This window comes from Nasonia vitripennis, chromosome 1 (assembly GCF_009193385.2).
Source record: "Nasonia vitripennis strain AsymCx chromosome 1, Nvit_psr_1.1, whole genome shotgun sequence".
Classification (NCBI taxonomy): Eukaryota; Metazoa; Arthropoda; class Insecta; order Hymenoptera; family Pteromalidae; genus Nasonia; species Nasonia vitripennis.
The window spans coordinates 20,757,495-20,782,937 of NC_045757.1; the positions used below are offsets into that span (position 1 = coordinate 20,757,495).

General features: G+C 34.2%; 5 protein-coding genes across 7 annotated transcripts; 3 read left to right on the plus strand and 2 right to left on the minus strand.

Annotated features, from left to right (window-relative positions):
- Positions 1–1,189: 1,189 nt before the first annotated feature.
- LOC100116927 (sphingolipid delta(4)-desaturase DES1) lies at positions 1,190–4,020 on the minus strand. Its single transcript, XM_032596087.1, has 7 exons — positions 3,904–4,020; positions 3,613–3,837; positions 3,311–3,487; positions 2,880–3,019; positions 2,588–2,801; positions 2,296–2,507; positions 1,190–2,227 (listed from the first exon to the last, which is right to left on the minus strand). The coding sequence occupies exons 2-7, from the start codon at positions 3,692–3,694 to the stop codon at positions 2,087–2,089; spliced, it is 966 nt and encodes a 321-aa protein (XP_032451978.1). The 5' UTR covers positions 3,695–3,837; positions 3,904–4,020; the 3' UTR covers positions 1,190–2,086.
- Ufc1 (ubiquitin-fold modifier conjugating enzyme 1) lies at positions 3,714–5,988 on the plus strand. 2 transcript variants are annotated; one of them, XM_032598036.1, is made up of 5 exons: positions 3,714–4,748; positions 4,927–5,058; positions 5,133–5,300; positions 5,455–5,745; positions 5,834–5,988. In XM_032598036.1, exons 1-4 carry the CDS (start codon positions 4,626–4,628, stop codon positions 5,536–5,538), a joined length of 507 nt encoding a protein of 168 aa, XP_032453927.1. In that variant the 5' UTR covers positions 3,714–4,625; the 3' UTR covers positions 5,539–5,745; positions 5,834–5,988. The 2 variants fall into 2 exon arrangements, with proteins under 2 accessions (XP_032453927.1, NP_001153342.1); NM_001159870.1 differs by lacking the exon at positions 5,834–5,988 and having other exon boundaries at positions 4,501–4,748; positions 5,455–5,748.
- LOC100116856 (arginine-hydroxylase NDUFAF5, mitochondrial) lies at positions 5,616–7,181 on the minus strand. Its single transcript, XM_001601194.6, has 4 exons — positions 7,001–7,181; positions 6,377–6,941; positions 6,119–6,303; positions 5,616–6,022 (listed from the first exon to the last, which is right to left on the minus strand). The coding sequence occupies exons 1-4, from the start codon at positions 7,032–7,034 to the stop codon at positions 5,730–5,732; spliced, it is 1,077 nt and encodes a 358-aa protein (XP_001601244.1). The 5' UTR covers positions 7,035–7,181; the 3' UTR covers positions 5,616–5,729.
- A 110-nt stretch (positions 7,182–7,291) lies between these two features.
- LOC100116827 (kanadaptin) lies at positions 7,292–10,474 on the plus strand. Of its 2 annotated transcripts, none has more exons than XM_001601175.6 (6): positions 7,292–7,495; positions 7,631–8,609; positions 8,755–8,897; positions 8,992–9,152; positions 9,227–9,580; positions 9,660–10,474. In XM_001601175.6, the coding sequence occupies exons 1-6, from the start codon at positions 7,429–7,431 to the stop codon at positions 10,056–10,058; spliced, it is 2,103 nt and encodes a 700-aa protein (XP_001601225.2). In that variant the 5' UTR covers positions 7,292–7,428; the 3' UTR covers positions 10,059–10,474. The 2 variants fall into 2 exon arrangements, with proteins under 2 accessions (XP_001601225.2, XP_016844446.1); XM_016988957.3 differs by having other exon boundaries at positions 7,637–8,609.
- Positions 10,475–14,308: 3,834 nt separating this feature from the next.
- LOC107981974 (PHD finger protein 20) lies at positions 14,309–15,247 on the plus strand. Its single transcript, XM_016988966.2, has 2 exons — positions 14,309–14,961; positions 15,033–15,247. Exons 1-2 carry the CDS (start codon positions 14,343–14,345, stop codon positions 15,215–15,217), a joined length of 804 nt encoding a protein of 267 aa, XP_016844455.2. The 5' UTR covers positions 14,309–14,342; the 3' UTR covers positions 15,218–15,247.
- Positions 15,248–25,443: the final 10,196 nt, after the last annotated feature.

The window sequence follows — 25,443 nt, forward strand, 5'->3', positions numbered from 1 at the left end:
CTTGATTGATATTTTTAATATTTGTTTTCTATTACGGAAATATATCAAACTTTACAATATATGATTCATTTCGCGCTCATATAAATTTCAAAATTGCCGCGGTTTCGTCGCCAACTTCCTTTTAAAATGTTAAGGTTATGCCTCGAGAATAGAATAGTCTCGAGAGTAGAATGCCTCTAGAATATTATAAATACACAAATTATAATTTGATATGTATTATAGTATTATATTACATTTTTAATATTAGAATCAATTTTAGAAATCAAAAACAAATCAAAAAATTCTAACGATACTTTTGACGCATGCGCACTACATGAGCCAATCATATTGACCCATTCTTGGTTTCACTTCATCCGGTCATGACTTTTTTTATATAGGGAATTTTTAATATTAGAATCAATTTTAGAAATCAAAAACAAATCAAAAAATTCTAACGATACTTTTGACGCATGCGCACTACATGAGCCAATCATATTGACCCATTCTTGGCTTCACTTCATCCGGTCATAACTTTTTTATATAGGGATAAACCTCAACTCATTTAAACACCCATCAAAATAGGAGTCGTACATACACACAATTATTGTTGCGTACAAAGAGTGATGCTATAACTAGCTAATTAAAAAATTATTTGAGTTATAGCTCATGGGTTTATAAAACATTCGCATGATTTTTTCAGTAGTAATGTATATAATAGCATAGTTGCAATAAATTTTTACTTTATTGTAACAATATATTATTTGTGACGTGAAAGCAATCGTCTTTCATCATCAGGCAGCTTAATTTTGTCCAAAATATTAATACCGATCAATGTAAGACTTTTTGTATACAAAGTTATAGAAATTGTACGACTTTGAAATATTTAATGTTTATACTTCAGCTAAATGTTCTCATTTTAGGTATTACCTTTTTACAAACAAATAAAAAAGACCGTATTAAAAAATGATCAGCGATAATTCATTACTTATTATTGTTACACATCTGTATGTAACATATTGTATATCAAAATTTCTCGTTTATTTTATGTAACGCAATAAATAGAGCTGTAAAGAAATTGAGAAATTTAATATTGCTGACCATATATTATTTATCCAAATACAACGTTTTAAAATACTTTAGTATTTACATACATTTTGATAGATATATCTATTAGATAAATTTGTAACTAACATTAGTAACAGTAAAGCAATTAATTTTTGTAACAAAATTTTTATTTGTAAATGGCTTTGTACAACTTTCATGCTCAAAATATATTTAAATCCATTTCATCATTAATCACAGATTAGTTTAGTCCAATAATTGAACATTCATTCCGAACAGTTTGGGCATTTTGTATAAAAATAAAACATTTACCATTATAAGTATACATACGTAGCATTTCTTTATATACGGAAAAAACGCTATTTCTGACAGATCTGCCTTGAGATGAAATTGAACATTTGAATACTTGTTTAAACCTTTAATGTAAATAAAGTTTGGCAAACAGAGAACATTGAGATGGTTTAGTACTATTTCTTTAGCAACAAACATGGCTTTTTATAAAAAATATTCAAAAAAATATATTGCCTGACATGTGTGACTAGAATCTATGTATAAAAGGCAAAAGTTATATATATATTTATTTATTTAACTCCTTGATGGAAACTGAATTTATCTTAATTCATGTATAAATGTTGAGTTATTTAGCTTTATGTAAATGACGATGAAAGATTAAATTGTCTATCGGGACAAACAATATTTCCACCAGGAATATTCCAGTATCATTACCAGAAAAAAACCCGTAAAAATAGCGCTATAATACTTTCACATAATACAGACAAGTTATTTCTGTAGTTTTTACATATTTCTTGTCCGTATAAACAGCAAGTTAAGGTATCCTTCAAGTTGAAGGCATAGTCAGATTTGATGCATCGCAAAGTTCATATTGACATTATTTATATTTTTGATTAACTTATTTAAACGTTAATATTTGATCGTCTAATAATCCTGTAAATTTTGTAAATGCTTGCAAAGATACATTTTTTTCTTTAGAAAATTGCTTATGGTATAATCGTCCGAAACAATTTCACGGTTAACGCAGCGACATTCAGGAAGTCAGTCCTCTATGTTTTCGCTTCATGCGGGCATAAGGACCTATATCCGGATCCATCACAAAGTCATACAAAACTGATACCCAAGAATCATGGTGTGGCAATGTGTCATAAAATTCTGCAGCAATTTTCCTTACCTAGAAAGGATAACAACATTATGGATTCTAAAATGATCAAAAGAATACTATGCATAAATTAAACATACTTCGGGAAGTCTTGAGCCAGGTACTGCTGGGAAATCGTGATGTTCATTATGATATCCAACATTGAATGTGATAAAATTGAGAGGACCATAATAACTGTATGTTTCATATCCCTTTTTGTACATATAATGTTCAGATATAAAATGACCTGCAACAGGGTGTAGTCCCATTGCCATTACACCTCCGCAAATGAAATACAGCAAAACTTTACCACCTGGAAATAAATTACTAGTAGTACATTTTTTTGCCATGGGTGTATTCGTAAGATATAAAAGAAAAACATAAACAACTTACCAAAGAAGTACCACACAAACGCATCAAAGGCAAGTTGTATAACTAAATTAACATATTCTAGAAAGGTTGGAGGTTTGGGATAGACAACCAGTGGCCGAAACGAATAAAAAAATGGTTGCAGTAATACCCAGCAAAACTTTCCTAGTGTTGTGCAAAATAGTTTTGCTTCCAGCAAAGTGGGCAAATCAGTATCCAATTTTTCATCTCCTTGATACTAAAAAGCAAATGTCATGTTAGTATAGATTTTGAGTATAGTTTGATATAGTTTGATTTTTTGTATAGATGTACATACTCTGTGATGTTCTAAATGATACTTTTTAAAACTAATTGAAATTGGAATGCCTATGGGAAGATTTGCAAAAAATCCAAAAAGTTTATTAGCCATTGGTCTAGAGTGACCAAATGCAAGATTGTGTGCAATTTCATGAACAGCTGTGAAAAAAGTAAATTTTTTATAAAATGTGTATAAATTTTATTTTATAACATTAGATTGTTAGATTGAGTTCTTTGGAATTGGAGTGATAATGAAATACTTGAGAGGTGTTTATTTTTTTAAGATTAAAATTTTTCCTTTATAAGAATAACAATATGCATTATTAATCAGATCTTTATATCAAACATGAAAGCATACAAAATCAGAAGACTTGTACAACTTCTATGATAACCCTATCAAATAACATTGCATGTTGGAAATGGCAAGAAATGAATAATCAATAAACATACCAAGCATGAGGGAATGATTAATCACCCCACCAAAGCAATAAGCCATTAGGAAAAGCATTGGATAACTCAAGTCCTTCACGATGAACATAGATGCAAATTGTACTAGCACCATGCCAGTTACCACCCATTTAAAGTTAGGATCATAGCCAAATAGCTTCTTGATCTGTGGATATTTTTCTGGAAAAACGGTAAAATATAGAGTAGTCACGATTTCTAACTGTAAATGACGTCACTTAACCAAATAGGTGCCGAACGAACATTGCAGAATAAAATATAGGCAGTAAAGGAGAAAGTACACTTACCCAAAATAATTTTTCGCCGGCTCGCATGCGGCTCCTCGGTACAGCTCCATTCGAAATCCGTCCTGGAAACGTGCTGCCCCATCTTCGATAATTTCCGCGCTAGTTCATGTATAAAAAGTTGACAAATATCAGGGCGTAATTGCGTGCCGGCAAGCACACGAGCTCTAGACCAGGCAAACAAGGTGATTCACGTGTTGTGACCTTAGTTGGGGTCGATTCGAGACACTGAAGTTTTCATCAAGTATTACAGTTGGCGGAGAAATGAGCGGAAGAAAAAGATAATAACCCTACTGTGAGTTTCTATTGGAGGAAGAATGTAACGGCTGATCACCATTACTACCTACTGTGCAGTCAGCAGTGTGCCGTATGTGCTGTATGTGCTGTACCGTGTATATATGTACCGCATATAATCCGTCGCGAACTGGTCTATACATATAGGTATATACATGTGATATGGATTACATCGTTGATGTCCAGTTTGACCTGATGAGGTTTGAGATTGAGGTATGATCGCAAATTCACCAGTGGCTGTTTCAGTCTGTTCGGTGTCAATTTTCTGGTCAGTCACACAAATTCACAGCCATCAGAGGTTGACGGTCACGATTGTAAAAATATATTTAATAAAAACTTTGTAACGCTTCAGATATTGATCTAGAAATGTTTCTGTACTTATGATTTTTGTACTGATACAAGAGATTTCTAAATGTTCGTAACTTAATTTTACTGTAGGTTACCGAATTGCTGATAAAAATCATTGCTCCAAAATGTATTTTGGAGTACACTTCCCACAGTTCCCACTGTTTTGATCGTCATTCGGTTCTTATACGCGGTGACACGCATATAGGTACACTGACACTGACCTGTGCCACACTGTGTTTGTAATTATAGTACCAGCACAGCTGTCGTGTTCCATAGATGTTTTTCGGAGTACAAGTGTGCGTTTAATTCGAAAACGCTGGCCAGCGAGATTTGATACAGGAGTTCCGCATGAGACGTCAACGAAACGTGCGAAAATGGTAGACGAGTCGACGAGAAAAACGCTCAGCAGCATTCCACTGCTGAAAACAAAAGCCGGACCACGCGACAGCGAGGCCTGGAGCCAAAGGTTAAAGGAGGAGTACCTTTCATTGATAAAAGTGAGTAACAATTATGTTTGTAAAACGGAGCTTCTACCATATGGTGTCTCTTTCTTATGACTAACCCTATGCTTTATTCAACAATTTGCTGAAATTTGCAAATAAATGTGGGAAAGTGTTATTGTTAACTTTAATCATTAATAATCAAATTAGTGAGGATTGATACAAATTTTTTTAGTATGTAGAAAACAACAAAAAAGCTGACAATGACTGGTTTCGTTTACAATCTAATGAGCAGGGTACCAAGTGGTTTGGTAAATGTTGGTACATTCACAATCTACTAAAGTACGAGTTTGATATTGAATTTGACGTAAGTAACAGTACAGGACTATAGAGTTTTAATTTTTTACATACAAAAGATTGATGTTTATGAAAATCTCATAGATTCCAGTAACTTATCCAACAACAGCACCTGAAATAGCGCTGCCTGAACTTGATGGAAAAACTGCTAAAATGTACAGAGGAGGAAAAATTTGTTTAACAGATCACTTTAAACCTTTGTGGGCAAGAAATGTCCCCAAATTTGGTATTGGTCATGCAATGGCACTTGGTGTGAGTATATCTCTATATTAATAATTTATAGTAGACAATTACAATAAATCAATGATAAGTCAAACAACGAAAATGTTCTATAAACAATCATCAAATTACCCAATGACTTTTGATATTTTACATGATATCTAATTTGAAGTATTTTACTTTTTAGCTGGGACCATGGCTTGCAGTGGAAATTCCAGAACTTATTGAAAGGGGAGTTGTAAAGCACAAAGATAATGTTAAATCTGAATGATTGTAATGGTAAATTTCGCTATTAAATACTATTGTAAATAAGTTTTTTTTTTCAATGTCAACAAAATTATACAGATATTTGTGTTAATTATAAAAAAAGAAGAGACTTTATTTGTAACAATGAAATAAATTATATTCAATATTTTGTACATTATTTACACTTGGTTTTTAGATCTGTATATTATAAGAAAATTACTTATCTTCATCAGTAAGTTTTACTTTTGTTTTCTGCTTAACAATTTCATCAATCCTGTAAATGTCTTTTAATGAAATTTCCCCACTTCCTCGCTCAATAGGTTTTGGTTGAGATGCATCAGGCTTCCAGCCAACCATATAAATAATCTGAAAAGTAGCTGGGATGTACCTACTACCATCTTCCTCTTTGATTTTACCATAGAGTTGATCATAAATAGCTGAAGCAGCTAATAAAGTATCTCTCTTTAAATGTAAACTTCGATTTCTCGCTGCATTACTTTCTCCCATTCCTTATTTTATTTCAAGAAAATATGAATAATTGATTTCCGTATTTGTTTGGGTAAACATTAAATAGTGTACATGTAAGTATAAACAAAGCAATATACCTTTCAAATCCCACATAAGTTCAAACATTGATGGGTATCCGATAACAATTTCATCTGTGTCTATTGTTTGCATAGCAAATCCTGCTCTTGTCAATAAACTTCCAATATCTCTTATTTCTGTAAATGGTGAAATATGTGGTGAGATTCCTCCATCCCTTTCTAATTCTGCCAATTGTAATGAACCACTAAAAAATATCAGTCGAGAAAATTTTTAAATTTTGTCAGATCAAAGTATATTATTTTTGCACTTTTACTGACCGTAATTCATAGAGGGTATCACCACCAAATACTGCAGCCATAAATACACCATCTTTTTTCAGACTATTCATTATACGTTGAAAACATCCAGGTAAATCATTCACCCAATGCAAACTTAAACAACTGATAACAAAGTCTAAACTATTTGGTTCCATTGAAAACTCTTCTTCATCGAGAACTTTTTTTACAACTTTGATACCTTCAGTAGTTTGTGCTTGCTCTAACCAACTTGGACTCAAATCAGCCAAAATAAGCTCGTCAACAGAGTCATTTAAAATATACTTTGAAATATGACCTCGACCACATCCTAGATCTAGAGCTTTATTAAATTTCCTTTTGATATCAAATACTCTATCTGAGAGTCTATATCCAATCTCATCTTTAAGATAGTCATAAACATTTACATCCTCTGCTTTAGCAGCACGTTCTCTTTGCAGAAGTTTGGCATTACGATCAAAAACATACATTACGCTGTTAGGGGGTAATGCTAATACTGAACTTGATGTTGAAATTTGTCCTTTTGTAGACTTACATACTAACATCTTTTTTGAACAAGCTAGAAGCTCTAAAAAATACATTTAAAGGTTAATTTTTCGTAAATATTGTTGTGTTTTATAAACTTACGTTGCTGCAAACATTGGTGAATTTTCAATATCATGATCACAATATCAATCAGTCTTATGTTTCATATATTTATGAAATTTTAATTCGTATTTTCCTTCAAAATCACTAATATTTTTGAATAATACGATATGAATGTTGATTTGAGCAATAGTGTATCTGCTATATATCTATATAGCGTGTCTGTGTGCCGAGGTTGCCGGCTTATTCGTCTTTGGTCACGTGGTCACAACAATTGAACCAATCAGCTGACTGTGCTATTGCTCTGTCACGTACCGAACACACTTCTATAAGTATATATAGAACCGCCGCTTGTTATAGTGCTATACCGCGAACCGTTTTTTAAGGTTATCTTGTTTATGTTCTTTAATGTGCGTGGTATTAGCGTGAGGATTCAGTAAGGATAAATTAATTTATCCAAACAAAGTAAGATGCAGGAAAACTCGGAAAGAGTCTGTCTACCAATGGAGAAAATGGAACTTGATCGAACTAACAATGGTAAGAATAGCAGTTTAAGTTATAAGTGCTTGTACTAATATTAAAATATTTAATTATTACTCTACTTCGAATAATTGCAAATTTAAATGAAATATGAAAAATTAAATGAAAACTCTGATGATTGTAAATATCAAGTTCCAGACGACAAAGCTACTGTGACTAGTAATGCTAGTTTAAATAATTCATCGAAAGACACATTTAAGAAACCTGTATTACTTATTGGGCCACGTAAAGGTCATCCTACAAAAGTGAGAACACTTACACAAGAAGATGCTGTGACTGATAAAGACAAACATCCTGAAGAACAATCAGTTAACATAAAAAGTGAAGTTTTGCCTGTGATACATAAACCAAATAAGCCTGATATAATAGTAGAATCTCCAAAAGAGAAGACAACCGTACCTTATGTTGAGCCAACATGGAGTGGCCCACCAGAAAATGGTTACGAACTAGAGGTCTTAAAATCAGGTCTTATTTTAGAAGTAATCGATTTAACAGATAAAAATTATCATGTTGTTGGACGTTTACCCAATTGTGATATGTCTATGGCTCATCCGACAATATCTCGATACCATGCTGTTTTTCAATACAGAGCCAATGGGGATGAAAAAAATGGAAAAGGCATGTATGTTTACGATTTGGGAAGTACACATGGAACATTTTGGAATGGAAATCGTATAAGACCTAAGGTCTATGTACGTGTTCAAGGTGGTCATATGATCAGATTTGGTTGCAGTCAACGAAAATTTATTGTTAAGGCCCCACCATGTGATCAAGAAGAAGAATCTGACCTTTCTGTAACTGAGTTGAAGGAAATGAGAAAACGTGAATTAAATGAACGAGAGGAAGCAGAAAAATTAAGATTACTGCAAGAGGAAGAAGAAGAAAGATTAAGAAAAGAGAAAGAAGAGAATGAAGGCATTGATTGGGGAATGGGAGAGGATGCTGATGAAGAGACTGATTTGACAGAAAATCCATATGCCCAAACTAACAATGAAGAGCTATTTTTAGATGATCCTAAGAAAACCTTACGTGGGTGGTTTGAAAGAGAAGGATATGATTTGCAATATCAGACAGAAGATAAAGGCATCGGAAAATTTTTGTGTTGGGTGGAGTAAGTAGTCCATAATTTCAAATTTGGCTGTTATTTTGAGCACTTCTGTTTTATTTATACAATGCATTTTTTAATTCACAACAAAAATATACATATTTGAAATATATTTAGGATTAAAATATTGATGAATTGTTCATTTTTTTAGCTTACCCATAGATAATACAGCAGGGAGAACAGTTCGAGCTGAAGCACTTGTAGCTGGCAAGAAAAAGGAAGCTGTCATTCAATGTGCTTTAGAGGCGTGTAGAGTTTTGGATCGTTATGGACTTTTAAGACAGGCAAACCATGGTAAGGCACAAAATAATGAAATTTAATCTTTTGTTAAGAGTATTTTTACTTATCACAGAATGCCATGATACATTTTTTTTCTCTGTGTTTGCAGAAGCTAGAAAAAGAAAGACTAGAAATTGGGAAGAAGAGGATTATTATGATTCGGATGAAGATAATTTCTTGGATAGAACTGGAACAGTAGAGAAGAAACGTGAACAGAGAATGAGAATGGCAGGAAAGCTGGATACCAAAGCTGAAACATATGATTCATTGGTTTGTATGCATAAGAAATTATTTACTTTGAAAATAATTTTTTTGATATATTACAATTTTATATTTATTCTTAGCTAGAGAAACATTCAAAGGTGGCTGAAAAAATTACAACCATAGAACATACAATCGCTTTACATAAATCAAAGCAAGATGAATTAAATGATTCTAATGAAGATGCTTTAGATGCATTTATGTCAACACTAGATTCAGCAGCTCTTGACAAAACTGAAATTAGGAAAATGAAAATAGAACTTCTTAATTTACGGAAGGAAGAAATGCAGCTATTAAAGCTAATAAATATAGCTAAACCAGCTAATCTGCCACCTCTAAAACCTCATGTTCCGACTATTGCAAAGAAGTCAAAACAAGATTATAAGGATTTAAAATCAGTTATTGGATGTAAAAAGAGTATAAAAATCTCCAAAAAGGTTAGTTAAATTTTTATTACTATTATAGCAATAACAAAAATATATCTTACTTTTTATTAAACTAAAAATACTGTTCTAGAAGTGTGAAGCATTATCAAAATCAGCAGAAGAAGATGAAAATATAGAACAAAGTGAAAATGATGAAGTCAACGACAGGTTACAGGACATAAAAGAAAATGATGAAACCAAAACTGATGCAAAAAATATTGAGGAAAATGAGAGTTTAAAATCAAAAACAACAATAACAGAACATATTTCAAAATCTGACAGCGAAGCAGAAGAAGAAGTGGAAAAAGATAATTTAAAAAGAAAAAAGAGAAACCAGAAACGAAATCAGCAAAGAATGGAAAAAGCTACAAAGAAATTACAAAAAGGTTATGATGAAGATGAATTTAGAGAAGATTATAGTACATGGGTTCCTCCAGAGAATCAAAGTGGCGATGGAAAGACTAGTCTTAATGAAAAGTTTGGCTATTAAAGTTGTATAAAGTGTAATTTACATTTTTGTATATTTACATTGGTCAAGTTTAATATTGTAAAATAGACATATTTTTGATTAAAAAAAACTCATATGGAGATATTTTTAAGATATAAATAATGTAATATCAAAATTTTGAAAAATTAGTTTTTGTAAATATGACGAAAATATTTGAGATGACAGTTTTTGTAATTTAAGTGACTGAAATCATTGAATGAATTTTATTTCATAAGACTCTTATAACATAAATCACAGACTTGAAAAGTTACAATTCCATCTGCTGAGCATTGTAAAATTACATTAGAAGTAACTTTAATATTTTATAATCATTGATTATAATATAAAACTATTATTAATTTTAAAAATAATCAAAGTGTATTAATACAATAAAAATGTACACATTCAACAATCTGAAATAATTCATTTTCTTTTATTTATGCTATGTATGCAAAAACGCTAAAATTACTTTAGCTTATTGTTCAAATTTAAATTTTATTCGAGAATAATAGTATCCAAATTCAATTCCGCCATAATCTAGGGAATTTGGGGATTGCTATTGGAATATCAGACTGCTCTTTAGACTTTACTCACTTCAGAGTATACAAGTGATGACGAAAAATGTTGTAAATGCATATTCGCCTTGTTAACGCACCATTAGTGTCAACTAGTGGCCAAAAATGGAAACCTAGGTAGGTTATAAATTTTGATTTAATTTCGCCGCGAAAATCTAAAATTACAACCTACCTAGGTTTCCGAAAAAAATGGCCGAGGGGATGCCTGAGACACACGCTGTTTTTCACTCCTCCTGTAGATTTCTTCTTTACTCAATTAATTATAAGTTCCAATAGGTAATCAATATCGAGAATTCATTGAACCCACCCAAGTTACCCTTTTAGATATTAATTTCCCAAATTAAGACTATAGATGCTCAAGAACAGTTATTTAAAGTTATCTAACCTAAAAAAGTAGAATCCAAACGAGGTGGGCCCGTCGGGGCTCCAAAGCCTCACAGCCATGTCGAATCTCAACGGACAGAATTTAAATTCAAACATCTACCCCCGTTTTAATAACGAGACGAGTCAGGATAGAATGGAAACTAGTGATAGCGAGAGTGAGAACGTAAACCTCCAACACAAAATACAAAGAAAAAAATCACTTAACTCCCCAAAAATAGACGCATAGCTGAGAATGTTAAAGAACTCACCCAGAAAATGCTAAACAAATCTAACGAGATTCTCTCTAAATCTAAACAGAATTCACCCCTAAACAGTAGTTCTATCAATTCTCAAGAAATTAGAAAACTTTATAATCTTTTCCAAATCTCACTATAATTCACTCGCTCACTATAAGCTCTCTTTTAATGAAACCATTATAGCACCATCAGAAACAGTCAAATATCTAGGCTTGATACTAGATTATCAACTAACATGGAATGATCACGCAATATCCACCATAGGCAAAGCAACTAAACTCCTAAATATCATCAAATACCTAAGAGGCACCTGGTGGGGTGGACACCCCCAAGTACTACTGAACGTATATAAAGCACTTGTCAGAAGATCTTTCGAATACGGACTCTTTCTGGGCTTTATTTCCAGACAGTCTCTAAGAGACAAAGTAAATAAAATCCAGAATCAAGCCATAAGACTCGCACTAGGCTATAGAATCTCAACTCCAATCAACGTCCTTCATTCAGAAGCAAAAATCCCAAGTGTCGACTCAAGACTCCAACACCTATCAGATAATTTTACCCTTAGATTACTCACTTGCAAAAACTCACTCATACTTGATAAGCTACAACACCTTGACTCTCTAATTAAAATCAGGGATCCCTACAGAACGTTTACTAAGTTCAGATTAATTAAGTCATACCGGGAGCTATCTGAATTAACACTCAACAAATTGGAAACCCATGATGTCCCTCTACCCTACGAATATGATTATCAATCTATTATATCAAGACACAACATAGATTTAGAATCAGGAAGAATAATCAAAACATCTGACAATTCTCCTGAAGTATTCAACAACATTTTTCATAATATCCTCAACAACCAACTCACAATTTTTACTGGTGCTTCAAAAATGGAGAACAAAGAATATGCGGGTCTGTCCTTATTCACTCCATCTAAAGAAGAGTATCAACAATACAAAGTTTTCTCACTCGCTTCTATTTACACTGCAAAAGCCACAGCCATTCTGCTAGCTATCAAATACATAATTGCCTTAAATGTACCTGAAGCCACTATATTCACTGACTCTCTCAGCACTCTGACAGCTATAGAAAAATACTCACCTATAAAATCTAAGTAAACATCTCACATAATACTTGATATTAAAACTGTACTCTATCAAAGTCGTTCAAAAAACATAAACATCACTCTCTCTCTCTCTCTCTCTCTCTCTCTCTCTCTCTCTCTCTCTCTCTTGTATCCCTGCACACATGGACATCGAACAAAATGAAACCGTTGACAATTACGCTAAAGAAACCTCTGATACAGGCATTAATCTACACTTATTTTTACATTACACAGACTTTTTGGAACCTATAAAAAAAAATTACTCTCAACCACTCCAATTTACTGAAGAACCAAAGATCCTACAAAGGCAACTATTACTTCACTCATTTTTTCAAAGAAGACCAAAACAAGCCCTGGTTCGCTAAGATTAATGCTCCAAGGGAATACATTACACTGTCAACAGGATTCGTTCCAACCACTGCTCAACAGCTCAGCTGCCAGTCTATTGAGGAAAAATATGTGTGAATCTCCAGAATGCCCACAATGTGGTGATCCATATCAAGACATCAATCATATCACTTAGCACTGTCCCCTATATAACGACAGTAGACCCTCTCTAATCAAGAAAATAGCTAGATATTGCAAAAAATATAAAAAGACAATTCCTACCCACTCGATTGAAGAGATTCTCAAAAATCCTCAAGAAAAAACAGCAAATTTTCTAACAGAATTTTTAATCAAAAAATGCAACATGAAAATTTAGACCATAACCTTTTTAAATTGCCCCGCCATAAACCTCATAACCTACAATTCCAACTCTCAGTTTTCCTATTTTTGTATTTGCCTATTGGAACGCACCCATTCTCTAAGCCTGAATTGTGGCATATCGGAGTTTAGTACAAACCCACGGTCATTTAAATAGTAAGTAAGTAAGTACCTAGATTTCCATTTTTGGCCACATTGTTAGGGCTGATGGTGCGTTAACTGTTACGTAAATATACCGTCCGCCATACTAGAAGCGCGAATATTCAAAATAAAAGAATAAAATCTAGTTTCTAATATAACTGACAATCTTTCCTCGATGTTTTTCCGCACGAATCCGAGAGACGCACTTTTACTCCCTTTAAGATCCTTTTTGCCACCCGTCATAAAACGTGCGCAGGGATTTTCCCAAGCGCACTAATCCTTAGGACCTCAGCAGCTCCGCGAACTCCGCGATTGATTTGCATATATTGCATAAAAAAAATTCTATTAATTGCGGAATCAACAAGAAGGAAAATAAGAAGAACGAGTGCTGCCTGAGAGAGAATCCGTCGGCGCGAGCACCGAAGAGACAAATAAAATAGAATAGAAGCCACATAGAAGACTGATCAAGAATTTGGTTAAGATCAGAGCTCAGCAATCTTGCAAAACTTTAACATGGCCGTTGAAGCACTAAGCGATTCCGAGCTTCGGACTAAACTTTGTGATGGGTATGAAAATTCTTGTCAAAAGGCTGAAGACACTCTTGGAATCTCGTGGATCAGCAGGATCTCGGACCTCGATGGCTGCAAGGTAGAGCTATCACTATGATACGATACAGATGACGATATCTCTGCAAGTACAAACAATAAAAAGAAGAAAGCTCCTCTTAATACCGTAGACAAACTTTAGCTAATCCTATATGATATGCCATCGCCTGCAACAGTGCCAATCCCATCTACGCTTGCAGCTCAAAACACAGCAAAGAAGCGAATGTCTAGAAATTTACATGCTGCAGACTCAGAAGATTTGGATGTAAATAATGCTGTACCCATAATTCATACACCTTGACCTTCAAATAAATTTCAAAGCAAGACCTGGTGTTATAATTACCTTGTTGGCGTGCCACCATGCGAATATAAACAATTAGAATATTTGTTACATATTTTTAAATAATCCTGATTTCAAATAGTATTTCATATATATATATATATATATATATATATATATATATATATATATATATTTTATATACAATTATTTTAGAGACTACTATACAATTATTTAAGACCTAAACTTTGCCATGGGAGACAAGCTTGAGGCCATGGATTTCAACGAAAAGTGGTACTCTGCCAGAGTGATAGAAATCGATTGGTTTGAAAGGGAAGTGCTCATTAACTTTGACAAGTGGAGCTCCAGATTCAACGAGTGGATACCCATGGATAGCTCCAGATTGCATGCCCTGCAATCTTACAAGGAGCCCAAATCCAAAGAATTTGCTGTGGGCGAGAGAATACTGGCAACCTGGGGAGACGGCAAGAAGTATCCAGCTAAAGTCAACACTGCATTGGACAACGACAAGTACAACGTGCTCTTCGATGGCAGCTACTCCAAGATATTGAAGGCTTCCAAAATAACCAAGCTCATAGATATTTCATCTGTCGGCAAGTTTTCAGAGGACAGCAACTACGTGGGTAGCAAGCAAGAGAGGAGGGATAAGAAACGAAAGTACACTATAACCGAACTCTTCCATTACCATTCTAAAAAGAAGGTGAATAACGACCTTGACAAAGGATACAAAAACATGACTTGGCTGATATTCGTACCGTCAAATTTTTTCTTCAAAGTGGAGCCTGCAACTGTCTTGATAAAACCTGAAGCATTAAGCAGGCTTGATATGCAATCCAACGTCGAGTGCACAAGTAAAGTAGAGATTTCCTATTTTTTTTCCACAAATACTGAAAATATAAAAATCTACTCTTGTTTTTTGCAGGTGCCTTAGGAGAGGATTACGCCACGTACATAGGCAATTTACGAGTAAAGATCGAAGACAGTACATACAAGTGCCCCAAAACTGGATGCAATAAAAATTTTAGGAAAGAAAATCTATTACAGATGCACATAAAGCATTACCATCCCGAGTACTGCCAGTTTCAACTCCAATTGTTGCTGATTTAGCCTATGCCAGGACAATTGGTGAATCAGTCTAGGATGTTTTTTTTTTTTACATGGCATTTGGAACTCGACAGTTCATCGCCTCATCTACGCAAGCCTTCCACGCTGCCCTATCTTGTGTCAACCCCACCCAAGATGTACCTCTCCGATCGACACCCATCCGTCCTATTTCTACTAGATCCGCTTTTACGTTGTTCTCCCATCTACGTCTAGGTCTACCTAGAGGTCGCGTTACCATCGGCCTGCCCTTCATGACACGCGCTGCCGTACGGTCGTCTCCCATTCTCGCTACGTGCCCTGCCCATCCCAATCTGCGCGATTTTATTATTCTGTTAATATTTGGTGACGCGTACAGATTGTGTAACTCATCATTGTGTAGTCTCCTCCATTTCCCGGTTTTCTCATCTTTCTGCGGCCCGTATATTTTTCGCAAGACTTTATTTTCAAATAGCCTAAAACGGTTGTCCGCCTGCTTAGTGAGAGCCCACGTTTCGCACCCGTACAGAACCACCGGCAGTATTATTATCCTGTATATTCTTATTTTAACGTTTTTAGACAACAGCCTCGACTTAAGTAAATTACTCACGGCGTAGAAGCAAGCATTACCCGAATGGAGTCTCTTATTTATTTCGACATTAATCTCGTTTCTATCATTTATGGTCGTACCCAGGTACCTGAATTCGCTAACCTTTTCAAAAGTAAAATTCCCAACTCTGAGATCTTCCTCCCCTCTGCAGATGCCTAGCTTATCCACAATCATGTACTTTGTTTTTGATTCACTCACTTCTAACCCTGTATACTCCACCGCTTTTATGAGGATTTCCGCGTTTCTTGCTACCGTTTCCCTACAATCCCCCAGTATATCCAAATCATCTGCGTAGCCTAGTATCTGCGTTGTTCCATTAAGCGTTACGCCCAGCTGGCTAACCTGCATTTTTTTAACGGCATACTCTAACGTTAAGTTGAACAGCACCGTAGAGAGCCCATCCCGTTGTTTTAAACCATCGCGTATCATGAAGGGTTCTGATACATTACCGCCTACTCGGACCTTTCCCGTGCTTCCGTTCAGACATATTTGAATTAATCTCACGAGTTTTTTCGGTACACCGAGAAGTACTAGAATTTGATACATTTTGCTTCGCTTAATAGAATCGTACGCTTTTTTAAAATCTATAAATAGTTGGTGTATGGTTTCGCAAAATTCCCACTTTTTCTCTAACAACTGTCTTATGGTAAACATTTGATCGCTCGTCGATCTGTTGCGCCGAAATCCGCACTGATAATCTCCTACTATATCTTCCGCGAATGGAGTGAGTCTAGCTTGTATTACGTTTGATAGAATTTTGTAGCACGTTGCTAAAAGTGAAATACCCCTATAGTTATTGCAGTCTGTCTTATCCCCCTTTTTAAAAATCGGTATAATGATAGATTCCTTCCAATTTTCGGGTATTGTTTCATTTTTCCAGATGGCACATACTAGTTTATAGATTTTGAAAGTGAGCTCGACGCCCCCATATTTGAGTAACTCAGCTGGTATAGAGTCATTTCCTTCGGCTTTATTGTTTTTTAGTTTTTTAATCGCGGCCTCTACTTCTTGGTAGCTCGGTTCCTCCACGTGGGGTTCAGCAGTGTCAATTTCGTCCCCTAATTCTTCGCTATTTTCGTGCACGTTTAATAATTTATCGAAATAATTTTTCCACAGCGACAGTAATTCGTTGTCATTTGTTACGAGGTCCCCGTTTTCGTCCTTCATCAATTGCGCTCTACTCCTAAAACCCTTTCTGATGGCGTTAATCCCTCTGTACATTTCGCGGGGGTTATTTTTCTTACTGTTAGTTTCTATTCTCCTAATAAGATTCTTTTGATACTCCCGCTTCTTATTTCTGTAGATCGCGCTCGTCTGTTTCCTTGCGTTAGAATACTCTTTTACGGTCCTATCGCTTCTATTTTGTAAGCTATCTAATTTAGCCTTTTTGCGCCTTTCAAACCAGAGTTCGCACTCTTCGTCAAACCATGGTTTGCTCTTTGGCTTTTTCTTTTTACCCAGTACTTTGTTCGCGGCCTCTTTTACCGTTTTTTCGATGTCCCCCCATAAGCTATTCGGTTCGTCATTCCCCTCCGGCGATGTGTTTGCTTCTTCAAGTGCCTGAAACCTGTTATTAATTTCTATCTGGTACCTAATTCGCTCTGTTCTATCTCGTAGTTTCTCAATATCGAAGCTTTCCACCTTGTTTGCTCGCTTACTATTTTGATTCGCTACTAGTCTAGCTCTTAATTTGGCTACTACTAGGAAGTGATCCGAGTCGCTATCTGCCCCTCTGTAAGCCCTTACGTCAAGAACATTAGTATGACGTCTTTTTTCAATGAGGAAATGATCAATTTGGTTCTGTGTGGCCCCGTCCGGCGATGTCCACGTTGCCTTGTGTATGTTCTTGTGCTTAAAACACGTAGTTTTGATTATAAGATCTTTTGCCGCCGCGAAATTTATGACCCTAATACCGTTATCATTGCTGGCTTCGTGCAGGCTTTCCTTACCTATAGTAGGCCTAAACATTTCCTCCCTACCTATTTTAGCATTGAAATCGCCTAATACTATTCTTGTGTCGTAAGACGCGAACTGGTCGATTACCTGCTCTAAAGTTTCGTAATAGAGATCCTTAGCTTCTTCTTCTTTGTCCTCCGTAGGACAGTGTATATTAATAAATACATATCTATACCATTCTCCTTCGATAATGATGTACGAGAGCCTATCATTGACGGATTTGAAACTTTTAACCAAATGTATGATGCTTTTGCTTACGAGAAATCCGGTGCCTAGAGATCCCCCACTCCCGGCCCCATACAGGTACGTGAAGTTACCCGATGCTAGTACTCCGCCATCTGGCCACCGCGATTCCTGTATTGCTACCAAATCTAGATTGTACCTATCAACTTCCTTTACGAGTTCTTTAAACGCACCTGCTCTGTATAGACTGCGAACATTCCAAGTTCCGACCCTTAAGTCCCTTTTGGTTCGGATTTGATTTTTTTGAGCCATGATGTTATGTTAAACCCGCGCGCAACCCCCATACCTCTCTAGAACTAAGTATGAGAGCTTTCCGACTTTGACGAGGACAGTGTCAATTCGTCGTCAGACACACTACGGTTTCATTCTCGCATCCTAACGCCCCCCTGCAAGGCAGCGCGCCTTCGCTGGCATCGTTACCGCGTAAGATCAGGTGACAAATCATTCTACACATCCCCTTTCAGGGCAGTTGTCATCGCTCCCGCATCCTCCTCGGCAGCAGGATTTTTGCCCATTTTTGTAATGTGTGATGAAAGAGATAGATTGAGAGATAAGAGTTAATGTCAAGTGTTTTTGTTGTTGTGGTGCTTGCGTAGTGTTTCTAGATGAATGCGTTCGACAGTGTGGGCTCATCACATCCACGCCTGTTCCTATCGGCTGTCCGCGGCTGCTTATTCAATTTATTCGCAGCTGACCTCTTTCTCAGGGGCTGTTCCTCTATCCGCAACCTAAGGACGCGCTGTGTAGTGGTGATAGGCACCCACCCGTCCGATCTGGACGACAACGCCCAAGACCCGCTTAGGGTAGCGGCATTGTAACAGTCAGTCTAGGATGTTATTCCAAAAAAATCAAGAATTGGTACCTCTCAGCCAACTCAAATTGTTCATGCGACAGCTGCATCTGCTACTCACACTGCTGTAGACTCATATAATTACATATATTTTACAAAGGGGATTTAGGATATACAAAAAATAAGTAATCGACATTCATATCCCATCATTGCTGAATAGAGTATTAGAGCCTCTTCTGGTGACTCAATTTCTTAAATTGTTCTTCCTAAGCTATCATATAGTTTCCACTTTGTTTTAGTCTGGCCTTTGCGTTCTTCAGTCATACAAGTTTGTAAGATGAATGACTTGTGATGCACAATGCTTTTGTTCTTAACGTAATCGCCTTCAAAACACACTACACCTTTTAATTCAAATGCTTTCTTTTCAAAAGTCATTTTTTTTTGGCAACTCATTCAAATTTGTTTTTTTAATAATCGCATTAGTTACAGTGCGTTGTACTAAAGTGATATTTTTTCTTTCACGTAAAAATTCGACATCAATTGCCAGGTAATTTTGTAATTTACTGGTTAATACAGCAGTTTTATTTCTACACGAACTACAGTAAACTAATTTGTTAATTAATCGTTGCTTAATGATCGATTCTAAGTTGTTTAGGCTAGTTACATAAAAATCTGTAGCAGTTATGTTAGATGTGATAACAGAGCGCTGTTCTTGAACTCCACATGAACATTGTGAAATTTGAACGATGCTTGGTATTAGCTTCATCAAATCCAAAAACAGACTTGTAACGTTGTCCTGGCAATCGATAGTACAATTATTCTGTGGATTTCTATATCTTCTGTATAAAATACTTGCCCTAGAACTATAATGAAGATCCAAATCAAAGGATTCTACACAATATTCGATTATTGCATGGAATAATCCAGTTACCGGTTCATTTCTAAGCTGATTATTCACATCTTGACGAAAACATTTATTTTCTATGTACATACTGGTGATGATTTCAAAAATGCTGTCAAATGGACATGTATTGCGAAAACAATGATCTAGTAGAGCAGTCTATAAAATATTGCCTCTGTGATAAACAACCACCATTCTTTATTAAACTACGACATTTCTTTAAAACTTATTGATGAAGATTCAAGACTTGATGCACTGGTATCTGTAGAGTTTTGCAGCTTTCATTTGCTCTATATCTTTTTTTACTGTGACTTCAGTCGGAACTGTTAATTTCTTCAAATTTGGTATTATATTGCAATTAATGTAAGCTAAATCCAGACCGCTGATGTTCATGCAGCCTTGTGGTACTTCCGAATACTCTACATAATTTTTCTCTGGTGACACATTATAAGTGCAGTCTTGAGGTACTTCTGAATACTCTGTATCATTTTTATCTTGTGACACATAAGAAATAATGTTGCGAGGATCAAGTTTACTCATATTCATAGAGTCTTCTAAAATATCCAAAGGCTCCACATGTTTCTGTATGCTACATTCAGTGAAAATTGTTAATTTCTCCAAGTCTAAATTCAAAACATTCAGCTGCATGGCGCTTTTTTCATTAATTTCGTCATTTGAAATCTTGGTAAATGCCAAATTTGTTGCTCCATCCACTTTAGTTTTCTCTTGTAGCAAAAATTTTGGAACGATTATTGGATTGGGAACTTCAATTTTTCTGTGCATAAAAAATGTTTCAGACCTTGCTGAATTTCCTACATCGTTAGGAGATGTAAAAATATTTTTCATTATATTAGTCCACGATGGAAATGTATAGCACAAGTCTTTAAAAGGCTACACAAAGTCTGGACAATAATAAAAGTTGAGATACGCGACTAGTTCTTCATCTTGTCGGCATGCATTTGCAGATTTTTCAAATAGCCTATCAATAAATACAATTAATTTATTTTCTTTGGAAATAGTTGCTACTGGTTCTGTTTCATTTTCTATTTCGTTGTTATTCATAGAAAAATCATTTAGATTTTGTTTAAAAGTTTTAAATATTTACAGTAAAGATACGTATTTTTGGTAACAAATAGAATTTTTCTGCATAGATGTGCTACTTGATACTATTACAACTGACATAACAAAATCTTTAAACTGGTTTAATGATTCAATTTGAGTCAAGTATCCAATACTGCGTGTATAGAAGTTTAGGAGTTTTGGGTCAACTTTTACAAAGCAAGTCCATTTTTTCATGATACGTATCAAATGTGCTACATCTGATCGGTAAAAACATTTTGGTACTTCACTTACTTCATTTATTAATAATTTGTAACAATATAAATTATAATCTTTATATGTCATATTGTTGAAAGCTATAGAAATTACATTTTGAAGTGTTAGGGAACCATCTGTGCTAATTTCTTTTGGAATTTTGGCACCGCTCTCAATCCATTTTTGAAAAATTTCAAGAATAATTGGCACATGATGTTTTGATAATAGTGCTTGAAGTAATGGAACAACTTTTCCTTCGAAGCCAATTACTAGAACATAGTAAAATATTGGCCTGCTTTTGTCAACATCCTTATAAAACGAATATCTTTTGACCAAACTTCCTGTTGAGTCGAATGACAAAGGCAATCTTTTCTTTTGCAATAAATTCCATAGTTTTATTTGCTTTTCGCTCCAATAATATATGTTTAAAGGATCTAATGACAACTTTTTCACATAACACAAATTAAGAAGTGGCTGATTTGTAATAGATTGCTTTTTGAATTCAGTATAGCCTATTTTTTCATCTACTGCTTCTTGACGCATTTTGCGACAGCTGCCAGAAGTATTTAAATGGGGTGGCTCATAATCTGTGGTCGAGGTAGCAAGTTGCTTTTCTCTGTACTGAGAAGTTGTCATTGTTGATAAAGCTGTTTTTACTGCTATTCTTCTAGCCCCTGTACACTTGTATTTCTTTCTATGTTGTATATTATGCGTAGCAAAACAATTAATTTTAAAAGTTATTTTGTCCTCATCGACTGGAACTCCTTCTCCAGATATTTGAGACCTGCATTCGTTACACCATCCACTAATCTTAAAATGCTCTTTTGTAATATAATTATTTTTAAAAGTATATATACAAGGTAATTGTTGACTGTTCCATATAGCTTGTCGTACAAAGGATATCCAGTTTTTGCTTTTTTGTTTTCCATCCCAACTATCAACAACTTGATTAATAGGAATTGTGATATCAAATGATAGTTCTGTACAATCAGTGGTTGTGTAAATTTGTGGATTTGGTAGATAATCCTGATCATCATCTTGTTTTTTTAATTTAATCGTTTCTTTTGTTTTGATTTTTAAGAGCTTTTGCAATTTTTCTCGTGATCCATGTTCATTTTTATATACATATAAATATAGTGAAGCTGAAGACATTTTTAGTTTTAATTCTTTTCAAATTTCTTCCCAAACAAGATCACTCTTTTTTTTTTAATTTTCCCTTTTTGTCAAATATTTGCCATTCTTTTAATCGATTTATCAGATATTCAGGAGGCACTTCAGAATCACGCGGCATTTTACTAGGCAAAGATTGATATAATTGTATTGTTTGAAATCTTTTCAAAATATTGTCTGTTTCTTTATGATTTCGAATAATATATAATATATATGAGTATGTAATAAAGTTGAGATCGTGGGCAATGCAGCTTTGTAATCAGGTTCGAACAGTTTTCATAATTGCCAACGTGCTTCACTTCACATTCGCGGAATACGCTTCGAGAAAAAGCAATCGAGAAACGACAGTATCTTGTGACAGATGGCCATAGGTGGCCAACATTAATTCTGGGAAAGTGCGTTATCGGTTTTGTTTGGTTTTATTTTTTATTTTGTCCACAAATATGTTAAGTAATATTACTTGTTGTAGAAAATAATTGTAATTTTTGTAAAATTCTATTATTTATACAGTAACTTCTTTCATAACCTTAAAAGTAGTTATCTATTTTGACAACTTTGGAGATATGGATGGATTTTTATGGATTTAGTAAATACGTGCAGGTGCTAATTGTGCTAATTGGTTTAATATATGGTGTTATAATGCAATTCGGCTACTGAAACCTTGGTCTACGATAATATTAAATGAAAGTATGTATATTTAGAAATAATATGATACTTCTGTTTTTTACTTATGATTACTTAATACTTTATTTCTATACACTTACTATTATTATATTTCAGTGTAATGCAGATCAAACAGAATGTATACGCGAAGAATACGTCATGCCACAACTTTAAGAACAATATGTGAATGACGTATATTCATTTCATTTAATTAGAAAATAAATAATTGTAAGACAATGAGCAAGCGTGGTCCAAAAACAAAGATTACTCATGAAATGAGAGTAGCAGAACTAAAGAACCATAATATTTTTGATGACAATGGGAAAGTGAAAAAAGAAAGCGATCCAGTATGGATCATTATATGCAATAATTTAAACCAAAATGATCCGCTAAGATCACTAACTGTGCGCAATATACAAACATATGTAGCTCAGAATCGTAACAATGTGATACTCGACATAAAAGCTACTTTAACAGATAGTTCATCAAAAACCTCAAGACCAAGAAGATAATTTAAAGTTTGATGTGGAGGAACAATTATTAAGAATCAAGAATGATGCATTGTACAAATCTACTGTTAGAGAATTTTGTACTTATCCATTTGTTCTTTTTTACTGGAGCTTCGAAGCACTTAATTTGGCATCACTTTTCAATGATAAAATGTTTGTTTTTGGATTTATTGGATCATTATCTCAATCCTTTACTGCGCCTGATAAATCATGCAGTAAGGTGATATTTCAATTCACTCTTGGTATAGATGTATTAAATGAGTATATTCCAATATGTGAATTTTTATCTGAAGAAAACTCTATTTCTCTGCTTACAAGATTTTTACATGAATGCGTACAAAGCAATTTAAAAATACCAAGGAATATCAATATCAACTATTATTGGAATCACATTATGAGTATCAATTTCGTTTTTAACACGAACATGACCTTAGAACATTATTTACTAAAATGTTATAATTATTTAATTCACGAAAATCAAGAACTTCCGAGATGTATTATTACAGGAGACGTTAGAATGCTCATGTTAAAAGTAAAAAATTGGGATTGTGTATGCAGTATTCGCTTACATTTAGTCAAATAATTTTATCTCTGTTGCAAAGTATTATTAAGCGTTCAACAAACCTTAGCTGATTTTCGAGATATTCTAAAGAAGATTTTTATAATTGTGTACAGTACATATCAAAATGAAAATACAGATGATGCTATTAATTATATTCCAAGTGAAATGAAATATAACGAAATATTATTAAATTACATCATTGAATATATTGAAGAACTTGGAAGTGAAAATGATTGTAAAGAATTTGTCAGTCTTGAAGTTAATAGAAACGTCGATTATAATTCTTGTCAAAAGATTATAAATTTTATAACAAATATTTTTGTGGAAGCGAAAAGTTACGTAACTCGAGATATGGGACACGAACTAAATGCGTATTATAATAACGAATTCTGCAAAAATCTGATAGAATTATGTATTCAGTTTCCATTGTGGACAAAAGTCATGATCGAAGGGCAAAAAACAGAGTCTATTAATATTTTAAAAAGTCATAGACAGACGTTTGAGCAGCATCTTTCAAATTCATGTAATGACTCTCGGCCTACATTAGACATTTTCTTATTATGGAGCATTGAATATGATAATGAAAAAGTACAATTTGCCAGAAATTCTGTAAAAGAAAATGCTATAAAAGATACAAAGAATAATCTTGAAAATACCTACCTGTACCATGAGGAAAATTGGATGGGCCTAAATCCAGATGAATCGTCTTTCGAAGAAAGTAGTGATTCGGATGTTTCAGATAATTTTGAAAAAGATACGTTTAGTGACAATATTGATTTATTTGTGGAAATTCCACATAATGATTCAACAATCAGTGAAATCGTTGAGTCTTTGTGCGAAAAAGTTAAGGGTGAAACTTTTTATGAAACTGCTGATAAGTATCGAAATTGAAGATACATTTTCTATGAAAAATGAGAATGAAGATTTTCGATCTAATGCTGAAACTGTTTTAAAAACAACTACTTCAATACCAAAACAAAGGGGAAAATTTCTTCAGCCATGTCCAGAAATAGATTTGATTCATCAGAAATCCGTGAAAGATACAAAAAAAAAACAAAAGAGCCAATCAAAAAGACAAATAAAGGATCGAAAAATCATACAGAATGCAAATATGTATTCTCCAAGAAAAGTTAACAAGAAACCAGTAATCTTGATAACCTCAAGCTATTTTGATAGTATTATGGAAGTACTTATTACAGCATACTCTTTAATCAAAAAATTTCAAGATTTCGTTAATGACCCCGAGGTTTCAATAAAAGAAACAAAAACAGAATTCTTGTCTCTACTGCAAAATTATGCAATTCAGATGATGTCAAATTCACTTGGACAAAATCGGTTGGTGAATTTTATGAGAAAATCATGTTTCCTAACGTTTTAACAAAATTCTTTTGTACCATGTGTAATGAGGATGTTTATTGCATAGCAATATCGTTAAGATCTCTTATGAAAATTTATTGTCACCTGATTTATCTAGCATAATATCCGAATCCAGCATTATATGTGGAAACTGTGGAAAAAATGCAAATTCAATAAAT

Coding starts and splice junctions, on each gene's coding strand:
- LOC100116927 (XM_032596087.1), bottom strand. CDS start 3,694: ATGGGGCAGCACGTTTCCAGGACGGATTTCGAATGGAGCTGTACCGAG. Junction 3,488..3,612: donor CCGGCGAAAAATTATTTTGG/GTAAGTGTACTT, acceptor CCGTTTTTCCAG/AAAAATATCCACAGATCAAG. Junction 2,802..2,879: donor ATCATTTAGAACATCACAGA/GTATGTACATCT, acceptor TTTGCTTTTTAG/TATCAAGGAGATGAAAAATT.
- Ufc1 (XM_032598036.1), top strand. CDS start 4,626: ATGGTAGACGAGTCGACGAGAAAAACGCTCAGCAGCATTCCACTGCTG. Junction 4,749..4,926: donor AGTACCTTTCATTGATAAAA/GTGAGTAACAAT, acceptor AAATTTTTTTAG/TATGTAGAAAACAACAAAAA. Junction 5,301..5,454: donor GTCATGCAATGGCACTTGGT/GTGAGTATATCT, acceptor TTTACTTTTTAG/CTGGGACCATGGCTTGCAGT.
- LOC100116856 (XM_001601194.6), bottom strand. CDS start 7,034: ATGATATTGAAAATTCACCAATGTTTGCAGCAAC. Junction 6,942..7,000: donor TCACCAATGTTTGCAGCAAC/GTAAGTTTATAA, acceptor TGTATTTTTTAG/AGCTTCTAGCTTGTTCAAAA. Junction 6,023..6,118: donor ACTTATGTGGGATTTGAAAG/GTATATTGCTTT, acceptor AAATAAAATAAG/GAATGGGAGAAAGTAATGCA.
- LOC100116827 (XM_001601175.6), top strand. CDS start 7,429: ATGCAGGAAAACTCGGAAAGAGTCTGTCTACCAATGGAGAAAATGGAA. Junction 7,496..7,630: donor ACTTGATCGAACTAACAATG/GTAAGAATAGCA, acceptor GTAAATATCAAG/TTCCAGACGACAAAGCTACT. Junction 8,610..8,754: donor AAATTTTTGTGTTGGGTGGA/GTAAGTAGTCCA, acceptor TCATTTTTTTAG/CTTACCCATAGATAATACAG.
- LOC107981974 (XM_016988966.2), top strand. CDS start 14,343: ATGGGAGACAAGCTTGAGGCCATGGATTTCAACGAAAAGTGGTACTCT. Junction 14,962..15,032: donor ATCCAACGTCGAGTGCACAA/GTAAAGTAGAGA, acceptor TGTTTTTTGCAG/GTGCCTTAGGAGAGGATTAC.